The 14,297-nt window shown below is 36.5% G+C and overlaps 1 protein-coding gene across 1 annotated transcript in view; it reads right to left on the bottom strand.

Annotated features, from left to right (window-relative positions):
• cog6 (component of oligomeric golgi complex 6) overlaps nt 1-14,297 on the bottom strand; it is a 100,912-nt gene that overhangs the window by 27,157 nt on the left and 59,458 nt on the right. The window contains exons 5-8 of the mRNA XM_059964028.1: nt 12,829-12,940; nt 12,455-12,537; nt 11,923-11,993; nt 8,840-8,933 (exon numbers count right to left, since the gene is read on the bottom strand). Of these exons, the coding sequence (XP_059820011.1) occupies nt 8,840-8,933; nt 11,923-11,993; nt 12,455-12,537; nt 12,829-12,940 (360 nt within the window). The remainder of the gene's footprint in view (nt 1-8,839; nt 8,934-11,922; nt 11,994-12,454; nt 12,538-12,828; nt 12,941-14,297) is intronic.

Here is a 14,297-nt window from a genome sequence, read left to right on the forward strand (position 1 = left end):
AGTAGTGAATCCAAATCTAATTTCCAATACATTAAGTTACGAATATTATTTGCCCAATAATAAAATCTAAAGTTAGGTAAAGCTAAACCACCATCTTTTTCAGATTTTTGTAATTGCTTTTTACTTAACCTGGGGTTTTTATTTTGCCATACAAATGAGGAAATTTTTGAATCAATGTTATCGAAAAAAGATTTAGGAATAAAAATTGGTAAGGCTTGAAATAAGTATAAAAATTTCAGTAAAATCATCATTTTAATAGCATTAATCCCACCAATTAATGGTAAGAATAAGGGAGGCCATCTTGTAGTAAGTTGTTGAATTTGATGAAGCATAGGTAAAAAATTCAGTCTAAATAAATCTTTATATTTCTTGGTAATTTTTATACCTAAATAGGTAAAGTTATCAGTAACAACTTTAAATGGTATCCTGTCATTCAATAAAGTTTGTGCGTTTAAGGGAAATAATTCACTCTTATCCAAGTTTAGTTTATAACCAGAAAAGCTACCAAATTGAGCCAACAAGGATAAAATAGCGGGAATAGACCTGTCAGGATCAGAAATATATAACAGCAAGTCATCAGCATAAAGTGATAATTTGTATAACTTCTCATTACGGGTAATACCAAAAATATTAGGAGATTCACGAATAGCAATGGCTAAAGGTTCTAATGCGATATTAAATAATAAAGGACTCAAGGGACAGCCTTGTCTCGTACCACGAGATAATTGAAAAAAAGGATCTATAATTATTTGTAAGAACAGAAGCAACAGATTTATGATATATTAATTTAATCCATGATATGAAGTTGGGACTAAAATTAAAGTTTCTCAATGTATTAAATAAGTATGTCCATTCAACTCTATCAAAAGCTTTTTCAGCATCTAATGAGATAACACATTCTGGGATTGTGGGTGATGAAGTATAAATTATATTAATCAATTTTCTAACATTAAAAAAGGAATACCGATTCCTAATGAAACCAGTTTGATCTTCTGAAATAATCTGTGATAGTACCTTTTCTAATCTAATGGCTAAAATGTTTGTGAGAATCTTAGAATCTACATTTAATAATGATATAGGGCGATAAGATGCACATAAAGTAGGATCTTTATCTTTTTTAAGAATTAGAGAGATAGTAGCTTCATAAAAAGATTGAGGTAATCTCTTCTTAGCAAACGCATCATTAAAGATTTCACATAACCAAGGGGAAAGCAAAGAAGAAAAAGTTTTAAAAAATTCTACAATATAACCATCAGGGCCAGGAGCTTTCCCTGAATTCATTGATGAGATAGCCTCTCCTATTTCGGCCATAGAGATAGGAGCATCTAACAAGCTACGATCTTCATCTATCAGTTTAGGAATATTCAAATTGTTAAAAAAATTATCCATCATGGACAGGTCACCATCAAATTCTGATTGATATAAAGATTTATAAAAATCTTGAAAAGTGTTATTGATTTCTTTATGATCAGTAGATAAATTACCGTCTTGTTTACGAATTTTAATAATTTGTCGCTTAGTCGAAATAGCTTTTAATTGATTAGCTAACAGTTTACCAGTTCGATCACTGTGAATATAGAATTGAGTCCTGGTCCTAATTAATTGATTTTCAATTGAAGAAGATAATAGTAAAACTATGTTCCATTTGAAGCTCAACTCTCTTCTTATAAAGTTCTTTGGTAGGAGTCACGGAATAAATCTTATCAATTTCCTTAATTTTACCCACTAATAAAGCAATATCTAAATGTCTTTGTTTTCTTTTACCAACGGAATATGAGATAATTTGTCCATGGATAAAAGCCTTAAAAGAATCCCAAAGTATTCCTCTGTCGATTTCTTCAGTATAGTTTGTTGAGAAAAACAAGTCAATTTGCTGTTTTATGTAGGTGATAAATTCTGGGTCTTGAAGCAAAGTAGCGTTAAGTCTCCAAGATCTAATATTATTGGAAAAGTCCGAAATCTTAATAGATAACTTCAAAGGTGCATGATCCGAAATAGTAATAGAATCATATTTACAATCAATAACATCCGTTAATAACCGATGATCAATAAGAAAATAGTCAATTCTAGAATAGCTATGATATACATGTGAAAAAAATGAAAATTCTTTATCTTTAGGGTTCAAAAACCGCCATATTTCAGTGATTCCCGAATCAACCATAAAAGAATTAATAAGTAAGGCAGATCTATTCGGAAGAGTACGGATAGGTTTAGATCTATCCATCGAAGGATTCAAACAACACCCATTATCAACATATATTCATTTAGATTAGGAAGGGAAGTAAATAAACGTTTAAAAAATTCAGGGCAGTCAAAGTTTGGAGCATAAATATTAACTAGAACAACTTTTCGACTAAAAAGTGAACCAGTTATCAACAAAAATCTGCCCTGTGGATCAGAAATAATTTCATGATGTGTAAACGAAATTGAGGGGTCTATAAAAATAGACACACCCCTAATTTTGGCGGTACAATTCGAGTGAAATTGTTGACCCTTCCAGAACCTAAAAAAACGCTGATTATCCTCCCTCCTAATATGGGTCTCCTGTGCAAAAATAATATTAGCGTTCAATCTATGGAATACTTTAAATATTTTTTTACGTTTAATCGGATGATTTAAACCATTAGTATTCCAAGAAATAAAGTTAATAGATTTATCCATCATGCCAATATTTGTTGTGTATATCATAAAAGGTTACAAAGACACATAACCCATAATTCAGGAAGAAGGAAAATTGATTCAGGAGCAACCGGAGAACATGACACCTCAACAATATTAATAATTTAAAGTCGGCCCATAGACTAAAAGCAAAAAAATAAAAATCAAAAGCGTGAAAAAAGATCCTTCCCCCCTCCCCCCACCCTTTGAAAGAAAGCCAAGCGGCAGGCGCATAATCTAATACTAACATTACCCCCATTTCAAGATGGCAGCTCCATAAAAAGATTAAAAAAAAACTATGTAACACCCAGATTTAAATATAGGGTTGCAAAAAAAAATATATATATCAGTCAGAATGAGAAAACTAATATAATAAAACAATCATTAATAAAAAAAAGTATAAACATTAAAATTTAAAAGTGTAATATACCTTTAAAAAAAATTCCATATTCAAATACAAGAAAGATGACGTTTCATAAGCAAAGGCTTATGGGAAGAAGAAACGACATTTTGAAAAGCCATATTACAAAATACAAATGTAAGTTCAGCAACCTATTAAAAGAGATTTAATAAAATTAAAAAAAGTTATCAAAATAGGATTAAAAAAGGGATTTAATAGACACTACAATATATAAAAAAAAGACCAAAAAATCCAAAACCTTCGTCCCATTTCTAAGTACAGGCAAACAAATAAATGCTTACAGAAAACAAAGTCTTACGGGAAAAAGAAACGACATCTTTAAAAAAAAGTAAATCATTATTACAAAATATAAACGTACATATCCGAAACAGAAAAAAGAATAAAAAAAAGATATTATAAAAATTAAAAAGAGCACCTATAAACAATGATGATAGTAAAAAAAAAACAGACCGTAGATCAGGATAAGAAGTTATAACCCAGCTTCATAGGTTAAAACTTAAAATGAAATGGCATCCTCTCTCCGAAAAATCTTCAACGTAACACATAGTTCAAGTTGGACTAGAAGATCGATATTCTTCAACAAATTTCTTCGCTTCTTCCGGAGTGTTAAAAAATTGCTGACTGTTGTCGTTCAGCGCAATTCTAAGCTTCGCTGGATACATTAAAGCTTGTTTAAGTCCAATGGAGTGAATCTCTGCCATCACTGGTTTAAAAGCGGTTCTCGCTCTCATTACTTCGAATGAATAATCTTCAACAATTCGAAATGTATTGCTATTGTGAGAAATCATACCTTTTTTACGAGCTAATCGAATTAAAAGCTCTTTCTCCCGAGGATAATGAAGGCGAACAATCACCGCTCGTGGTTTAACACTCGTAGCCGAAAACCTCGCAACTCTGTGAGCGCAGTCGATAACAGGTTTAGCTTGCAAACCTTCACCACCGAAAATTTCCCACAGTAATTTAGAGAAAAATTCAGTTAAATCACTGGACTCAACTTTTTCGGGAAACCCGATGATTCGCAAGTTCTGTCTGCGAGATCGGTTTTCGAGATCAGTAATTTTAAACTAATACTGATCTACTGTTTTAACAGTCGATTGTATCTTCTTGTCCAGCGCTTCAATTGTACGTACTTTTCCACAAATTAATTTTTCAAGAGTCGTAAGCTTATCTTCATGCCGCTGAATATCCGATGCCTGCGATTGAAGCTTATTATCAAGCGATCTAACAACTCCTTCAAGTTCAGACATTTTCATGGTAAGCTTGTTTTCCAAACTTGCCAGTTTACTTTCCAAACTAGTTGCTTTACTTTCCATTTTACTTTCCAGCTTGCTTTCCAAACTTGCAAGTTTTGCATCCAGAAGATTAGAAATTGCGTCGATAGATAAAGACTCCTTAGACGATTTCTTGCTTGTAGCCATTTTAAGTTTGACAGAATTAGATCAAATATAGTTTTAGGAAAAAAAAAAGTTAATCGAAAGTATCAACTCATATGATTAAATTCAAAAAGATTTAATTAAAGGGTGATTATAGTTGAAAAAATAAAGAGCGCCTAAAAGGCAGGTGTTTACGTCGCCATCTTGAAACTCCCAACATAAACCTAACTAATTTTTTCCCTTTTCCATTTCTGACAGGGATCAACAGCATGAAACTTAATTGTATTTTGTTTTCCACAGATTTTGTGCCCATTGGTGAAGCAATGGCACTCACTACCAAATTGAGGAAACTGCATTTTAACGAACCCTCTGGGAAGGAATTGCCCTTTCCCAGTGTAATTGTTATCAAGAGTCAGAATATCAATATCTATCATGTCAAGCAACCCAGCCGAGCAGCTAATCATCTTGAAGAATTCTGACAGTGAGCAAAATAAGAAAAAAACTCAAAATATTTAAAAAATCTTATAAACCACAAAACTTAGGAGATATACATAAAATTCAAATGATAATTGAAATACAGATGTATCATTTTAAAATTTATTACATCATGAAATATTTTTGGGATAATTACATGCCATATGTATAAAATACTTCATTAGGGCCAGTGAGTTTGCTAGGCAACAGTTATGGGCTAATATACGATTAGAAACTCACTTATAGAGATCAACAACAAAATTAAGATTCTTACACAGTATTTTAGATTAAATTAGTTCATTTTTTAATTAACTTTCTCATTTCTGGATACTAACATTGGAAAATGTTGCAAGACAGCATCCAAGTAATAAATTGATGAACTAGATTCTTTGATACACACACAAAATGCTGGAGGAACTCAGCAGGCCAGGCAGCATCTATGGAAAAGAACTGCCGAAGGGTCTCGGCCCGAAATGCCGACTGTACTTTTTCCTATAGATGCTGCCTGACCTGCTGAGTTCCACCATCATTTTGTGCGTGTTGCTCGGATTTCCAGCATCTGAAGATTTTTTCTTGTTTTAGATTCTTTGATAGTAGTTTCTTGGTATCATGACATATAATTCCATCAATATTATAAGCATGGAATCTGGGCTAATAAATTTCATAAGATTTCAATCACTTGATCCTTACTTTACTGAAAGCTTTTAGTAAAGAAGAAAACAGCTTCAATTTTCTTCTACAACAATCAAAATGATAAGATATAAATTGTAAAATGAAGGCATATAGTATTTTTTCTTAACTTTTTTCTTAAAAATGCATGTAGGTAAATAATATTCATTTGTGCTTGGTGCCTTTCTTAGGAAATAGTCTGCTCGTTTACTTAAAAATGTAATTTTCCTTCCCTTTTCACATTTCCAGAGACAGTAGTCAGGCTAACCCAACGGCCCAATCAGCAGCAGGAGCAGGCCACAGCAATGAGGATTCTCACAAGTCAATGACATTTGTTTAAAAGACCTTTGTGGGCATTTGGGCTCATTCCGGCAGCCCAATCAGCGGCAAGAGCAGGCCACAGCAATGAGGTTTCTCGCAGGTTGGTGACGCTTGTTTAAAGGGACAGAAGGGAAGAGCGGGACTGCCATTGTTGGGAGTAGGTCAGTGGTGAGAGTAGGAGTGTCAGGCTTCAACAAGAAAGAGGCATTGGCCCTGGGTAAGCTTTCTCTTGCTGTACCTAGTGTAGCAAATGGCTGTTGTGTGTTCTTTATGCTGGATGTTGGAGACCTGGAATACCTAGAGTTTCCCAGGGAACTATGTCTGCATGAAGTGCATCAGTCTGCAGCTTCTTGAAGACTGTGTTATGGATCTGGATCAGCAGCTGGATGACCTTTGCCTTGTACAAGAGAGTGAGGAGATAATCGATCAGAGTTACAGGGAAGTAGTCACCCCTAAGTTAAGAGGAGGCAGATAGCTGGGTGAATGTCAGGAGAAATGGAAATATGTATAGGCAGTTAGCGCAGAGCACCCCAGTGGTCATTCCCCTCAATAATAAGCACATTGTTTTGGATACTGATGAGGGGGATGATCTCCCAGGGGAATGCCAAGGAGACCAGGTTAACTGGCACTGAGCACAGGTCCTTGGTGCAGAAGGAAAAGAAGAGGAGACCAGTAGTAATAGGGGACTCAATAGTCAGGGGAACAGAGAGGAGATTCTTTGGACGTGAACGGGTCACCCAAATGTTATGTTGCCTCCCAGGTGCCAGGGTCAAGGACGTCTCAGACCATGTCTGCAACATTTTGGAAGGGGAGGGAGAGCAGCAGATGTCTTGGTACATATTGGTACCAATGACATAGGAAGGAAAAGCAGAGGTCCTGAAAAGAGAATTTAGAGAAGCAGGTCCTTCTGGGTACTAATTTCAGGAATACTGCCTGGGCCATGTGCCAGTAAGGGTAGAAACAGGATGATATGACAAATTAATGCATGGATGAAAAGCTCGTGCAGAGAGCAAGGCTTCAGTTTCTTGGATCACTGTACAAAAGGGACAGGTTGCAACTGAACCTAAGGGAAACCAATATTCTTGTGGGCAAGTTTCTTAGAGCTGTTGGGGAGGGTTTAAACTAATTTGACAGTGGGGTGGGAACCAGAGTGAAGGGACTCAGGACAGGATAGATGGCAAAAAAGCAAAGATATTGTGTAGTCAGACTGTCAGGATGGGCAGGCAGATGATAGGACATAATTGCAGCTAGGGTGAGTATCAGTGCATTAGGGATACAGAATGAAAAAGGGTAGCAAATATAATACTCTTAAGTGTTATATCTCAATAAGGTGGATGATCTTGCTGCACTTTTACAGATTGTCAGGTATGATGTTGTGGTCATCAGTGAATCGTGGCTGAAGGATGGTTGTAGTTGGGAGCTAAATGTCCGAGGTTACACATTGTACCGGAGAGACAAGGTAGGCTGCCAGTGGTGTTCCACTGCAGTCGGTGTTGGGACCACTTCTTTTTATGCTGTAAATCAATAATTTAGATGATGGAATAGATGGCTTTGTTGCCGTTTCCAGATGATGCAAAGACTGGTGGAGGGGCAGGTAATGTTGAGAAAACAGGTAGGTTGCAGAAGGACCTAGATGGATTAGGAGAATGGGCAAGGAAGTGGCAAATGAAATACAATGTTGGGAAATGCACGGTTATGCACTTTGGTAGTAGAAATAAATGTGCACACTATTTTCTAAACAGGAAGAAAATCCAAAAATATGAGATGCAAAGGGTCTTGGGAGTCCTTGTGCAGAACACCGTAAAGGTTAACTTGTAGTTAGAGTCAGTGGTGAGGAAGGCAAATACAATGTTAGCATTAATTTCAAGAGGTCTAGAATACAAAAGCAGGGAGTGATGCTGAGGCTTTATAAGGCACTGGTGAGGCCTCACCTAGAGTGTTGTGAACAGTTTTGGGCTCCTCATCTTAAAAAAAAAAATGTGCTGGCATTAGAAAGGGTTCAAAGGTGGTTCACAAGGATGATTCCAGGGATGAAAGGGTTTTCATATGAGGAACATTTGACAGCTCTGAGTCTGTATGTGCTGGAATTTATAAGGATGAGAGAGGAATCTCATTGAAACCTTTTGAACGTTGAAAGGCCTAGACAGAGTAGATGTGGAAAGGCAAATGTTTCCCATGGTGGGGAGTCCAGGACGAGAGGGCACAGCCTTGATATAGAGGGACAGCCATTTAAACAGAGATGCAGAGAAATTTCTTTTGTCAGAGAGTGGTGAATTTGTGGAACTTTTTACCACAGGCAGCTGTGGAGGCCAGGCTGTTGGGTGTACTTAGGCAGAACTTGATAGGTTCTTGACTGGACATGGCATGAAAGGTTACAGGGAGAAGGCCAGGGAGTGGGGCTGAGGAGGGGAAAAAAGGATTGGCCATGATTGAATGGCGGAGCAGATTCAATGGGCCAAATGGCCTAATTCTGCTCCTATGTCTTATGGTCTAACATGAAACTTCAAAGACTGAAGTGCAGATGGAGATTTTCACCACTTCAAGGATAGCTATTGTTCTGCACAAAGATACAAGGCCAAAGAATTTAACTAACTTTCGCTGTATACTTAGCTTCTGAATTACAATTGCACGTTGCAATATAAATGATCAAAGAATCCTCCACAACAGCTTACATTAAAATTTTGGATCTGGACAAGAAAGTAATAGACAATAGAAAATGAATTATAGGAAGAAGTGAAGAAACAGAGGTGGAAGATGACACACTATACCATCCAAATTCAAGCCAAGATTAGTTGATGAAAGTCTGATGTAATATAAAACTCCTCAGATCAGGACAAGATGCAATTCTTATAAAGCACATTCCTTTTTCTCTTTATTTTTGCCTTGGTAAAGAATAATATGGTGAAAACAATATAATACTAACTTGTAGAGTACAGGTCGATCCTGCAGAGCCTCCATCGCTTGAGTTAGTGTGGGAGAAACATCACAGGCTTCCTGAGTAAGAGTTCTGGATTCAACTATATATATTTAAGAAAAAACAAAAGAAATCTAAGTATTTTCTGAGTTTTATTATTCACATTTAAATTAAATTAATCTGGTTTGCTTTCCAGGTAGCTAACATAATACTATTACTATCAAAATGTTACCATTGTACTCTAATTCTTGAACAAAGACATCCAAGTTTAAGAACAAACCAAGAATGTGCTTCAAATTTAAATCACAAGTCATGACTCTAACTGTACTATTAAAATACTAGTTATGTGTCATTTGGACATGGCAATTTAGGAAGGGTGCAGAAAACATTTATTTGAACAATTCTAGGAATAAACTAACGGTTGTCATCATTGCAGAGAAGAATGAGCTTGAATAGAATTGCTTAAACCAGAAAGGGTTACAGAAAGTTCAGAGCTATTATGGCTGAAGAGCCAATATCCAGAAAATGTAGATGGAAAGTGATGATCAATAGAACCTGAGGTAACAGAGAGTGATGCTAGGAAGTTGGTGAACTCTGTAGAATTTACTCTACTTCTGCATAAATATGACCTAAAATGTAATCAGATCTTCATGCAGGTTCTAAAACTAGATAAAGAGAACCCAATTAAGTAACACAAAAACATTTTACTTGCTCATTTATTTATTGAGAAAAATTATCCAATATTACATATACTTGTTGGAAAAAAGTACAGTTGGCCCTCCATATCCGCAGGTTCCACATCCGCAGATTCAACCAACCGCGGATCAGGATTGAGAAAAAAAAACGCAAGTTCTCTCTCCAGTATTCGTTGTTTGAGCACTGTTTGCCTCACGCCTCATTTGGTTGCTACTTGTATTGTGTGCACCCTTTGCTTCTGTGAAAAAACGCTCCTAAAAAGCAATTACGTGGTCAAAGCAAGGCGGCGTCAGCGTTCCCAGAAGAGCTACGATGGTTGTGTCTGTACTGAACATGTACAGACTTATTTTTCTTGTCATTATTTCCTAAACAATACAGTATAACAACTATTTACACTGCATTTACATTGTATTAGGTATTATAAGTAATCTAGAGATGATTTAAAATATACAGGGGGATGTGCGTAGGTTGTATGAAAATACTATGCCATTTTATATAAGGTTCTTGAGCATCCGCGGAATTTGGTACCCGCAAGGGGTCCCGGACCCAAACCCCCGCGGATGCGGAGGGCTGACTGTATGCGAACCTTAGCTTTCAGTAACTGGTATGACACCCTTGAACAGCAATAATGTCAACCAAACGTTTCTGGTAACTGTTGATCAGTCCTGCACATTGGCCTGAAGGCCATTCCTCCTTGCAAAACTGCTTCAACTCTGGAATGGTGATGGGCTTCCTTGTATGAACTGCTTGCTTCAGATCCTTCCACATTTCTATAGGATTAAGTTCAGGACTTTGACGCAGCCATTCCAAAACACAAATTTTCTTCTTTTTAAACCATTCTGTTGTTGAGCTACTCGTCTTTCAGATCATTCTCTTGTTGCATTATCCAACTTCTGTTAAGCGTCAGGTGACAGCCTGCTACCCTGACATTCTCCTGTAAAATGTCTTGATACAATTTTGAATTCATTGTTCCCTCAATGATTACAAGCTGTCCAGGCCCTGAGGCAGCAAAACAGACCCAAATCATGATGCTTCTTCCACCATGCTTCTCAGTTGGGATGACATTTTGGTGTTTATGTGCAATACCCTTTTTCCTCCAAATGTAGCAAGATGCATTTGTGCCCAAAAGTTCAACTTCTGTCTCATGTGTCCACAGAATATTGTCCCAGAAGCATTGTACTCAGAAGGTCTTTTGCAAACTTGAGACGTGCTGCAATATTTTTTTTTGGAGAGCAGTGGTTTCCTCTACAGCGTTCTTCCATGAACACCATTCTTGTTCAGTGTTTTGCTCATTGTGGACACATGAAGATACTTTAGCAAGGTCTAGAGATTTCTGCAGGTCTTTTGCTGTTACCCTTGGGTTCCTTTACATCTCCTTCAGCCTTGCCTGTTGTGCTGCTGGTGTGATCTTTGCAGGATGCCCACTCCTAGAGAGAGAAGCAACAGCACTGAGTTTCCTCCATTTGTAGACAATTTCTCTTACTGTGGACTGATGAACACTCAGGTCTTTAAAATGCCTTTACCAGCTTCATGCATCTCCACAATTCTTCTTCTACGGTCCTTTGAAAGTTGTTTGATTGAGGCACAGTGAATGTAAACAGATCTTTCTTGAGAAGAGCAGGCTCTGTCAGTATTATGACTTTGCGTGTCTTTTCTCATAGGGCAGGGCAACTCCAGAATCCACATGTCCCATCTCATCTCATTGATTTGAACACTTGTCTCCAAATAGCTTTTAAAGAGGGCACTAGTTCAGAGGTTCACATACTTTTTCCAACAAATACAGGCAGCATTGGATAATTTTTCTCAATAAATAAATGAACAGGTATAATGTTTTATGTTATTTATTTCAATGGGTTCTCTTTATCTAGTTTTAGGACGAGTGAAGATCTGATAACATTTTAGGTCATATTTATGCATAAAAAGAGAAAATTCCACAGGGTTCACAAATTTTCTAGTACCACTGTATTGTCTTTTATTGTAAATAATAGTTACAATAGATTATTTTGCCTGACAGGATGCTAACAATAGACTCAATCAAATCTTGGATAAAAGGGACTTGATTAAATATATGAAGTAGGCTGAAAGCATCATATTGCCAGTTGCTCCTGCTATTTCTAATGTTCTTACATACAAGGGAATTTAACTGGTGTGTGGCACAGCTAAAATTACCTTGATCTCATTCCAAAGAATAAGCAGCTGAAACAAAGTGACTATATCAAATCAAAACATAAAATAGACAGAATAGCTTTACATTATGAATAATGTAAAAATAATTGATATATCATTCACTTAATTGAATCATTTTTAGTTCATGTGTTTTTCAAAACATCATTGACAGTCCTTTACATATATCCAACTTCAATATACTTGATATGTGCTTCTGATAACAGACATACCTTGTGCCCATCTGTAAAGCTTTTCATATGATGTTTCTTGGAGGAGGGCCATCTGTTCCATAATTTCCAAACTTTGAAATACAGAAAGGAATTAACATCCTGCAACAACCACTGACATTGTATATATAAACTTGTCTACATTGCAAATGCTGTATTACAGAGAAAGCACTCTTTCCTGGAAACATGATTGTTTTGTCTTTCAACTCTTCTATTTATCCTGAAGGAGGATCTCAGCCCAACTGTTTATTCCTTTCCACAGATGCTGCCTGATCTGCTGAGTTCCTCCACTACTTTGTGTGTGCGTTCCCTTGGAAGTCCAGCGTCTGCAAAATTCTTGTGTTCATCCTCTACTTAACTTTGTTGCTGTTAAATACTTTACTCCATAGCTTATAGGCAAAATGATCTCTCTCATGGTGCTATTCAGATGTAATATTTTGTTACTGTTCCTTATAGTTTCTCAAATCAAACCAAAATGCATCATAAGTTGGAAAATAGAAGTTCATGTAGAAGAACAATTAAGAATATTTCTTACCCTGCAGTTTGCTGGTTTGTTCGTAACAGAACCTTCACGTCATTGTGAATCTGTTTCACTTTTCCAAGTGCTTTAAAGAAGTCCTAAAAGTATATATAAAATTATGCAGCACAATTCTGTAAACAAAATGCTTCTGCTACATAATAAACATAGGATTGAAGATTAACTTTATTCACTGTATGCATTTACATGTATTAGGAGCTTCCTATGATATGTTAGTCAGGGTGTGACATGCAACAAAAACAATATCCAAAATTATAAAGAATAAAGGATTACATAAAACATAAAGATAGAGGTTAAAGGACAGATATGGAATAAATTATGCATAAATACATAAATACCAGTATATATTTACAAAGTAATATATGGATTACCTCTGTAATCGGCCCCTCTCTTGGACCTCGAAGAGTATTCAGCTCTTCTGCAGTTAATTGAAACTTGGACAAGAAAGCATTTGCCACCTCAGATCGGATTTCTAATCGCTGACTGCAATTGAAATGAAAATTCAGATCAGATGTACAATTATAATTTTCTACTGCATGGACTATAACACCCAGCCTTCAGCATATTGGGCAAACATACACTACTGTCGTGCAAAAAGAAACAGGTAGAAAAATTTGATCACATTGTAATCACTAGGCTGTAGTACCATTTTCTGCTAACCTGGTCACCAGTATGTCAACTACTAAAATATATGAAAAACTGAATTGATTATGATGGAACTGGTATTCACAAGTACACTGGCTTTGTAAAAAGTGGGTAAAAAACAAAAGATACGGTAAACAACTTCATTAGCTGTCTTCTGATCTTATCAAATCTCTACAAGCTTTGCTAATTATGACATTAATTCATTTATCTGATTAAGTGCATTCCATGCCCTCTTTTCAGTGCTACTGTCAGAAAGGAGGTACAGAAGCTTGTAGGCACACACTCAGTGATTCAGGAACAGTTTCTTCCACGCTCCCATCCAATTTCTAAACGGACATTGAATCCCTGAACATTACGTTACTCTTTTATTATTTCTGATTTTGCACCAGTATTTTTAACTATTTAATATACATATATATCCTTACTGTAATTCCTTTTTTCTCTATTTATCATGTACTACTACTGCTCAGTTAACAAATTTCACGGCATATGCCGACGATATTAAAGCTGATTCTGAAGAAAAGACACATATAGCAGTTTCAGTATCACTATCCTTTTTAACACTTTAAGAGACTTCATATTGCACCCTTAATACTTCAGGTGATGCGACAGTGGTTCTGAGCCAATATGCCAGTTTTCCGTCCCACTGCTCTCTGACAACAAATTCACAGCAAGACTTAGGAAAACATGGACCACTATCCCAAAGTCAGGAACTACCTCTAAGCAAAGGCAAATGTAGATGATCAAATAGCCCTTGGTCAATTAACAAAAAGATTATTTGAAGTTCCAGACTTCAGACCTTTCACAAATTCCTGGCTTTCTCCCCAGAAGTGATCAACACCTTATTAAAAATGCTTCTGAAACCTGGATTAACCCTGGCAAATACTTCACAACACGTGAGAACTACCGACAATGGTTTCTCCACAAAATCCTCCAAATTTAGTGGAAAGGATAGGCAAACCAACATCAGTGTCCTCCTCCAGGCCAACATACCCAGCACCAAGACCCAATTAATGCAGTTGACTGTGCTGGGTAGGGCATGTCACTCACATGCCTGGGTGTAGAATCCTAAAACAAACTGACTACTCCCAGCTCTGTCACAGGAAGTGATTCAGGTACGTGCTTACGTTGTTAGTGAAGGAGTGCAACATCTCTACCGATTCTTGGAAATCTCAATGTACTCAGGGGGTGGTTT

This window comes from Hypanus sabinus, chromosome 3 (genome assembly GCF_030144855.1).
Source record: "Hypanus sabinus isolate sHypSab1 chromosome 3, sHypSab1.hap1, whole genome shotgun sequence".
NCBI classification, from domain to species: Eukaryota; Metazoa; Chordata; class Chondrichthyes; order Myliobatiformes; family Dasyatidae; genus Hypanus; species Hypanus sabinus.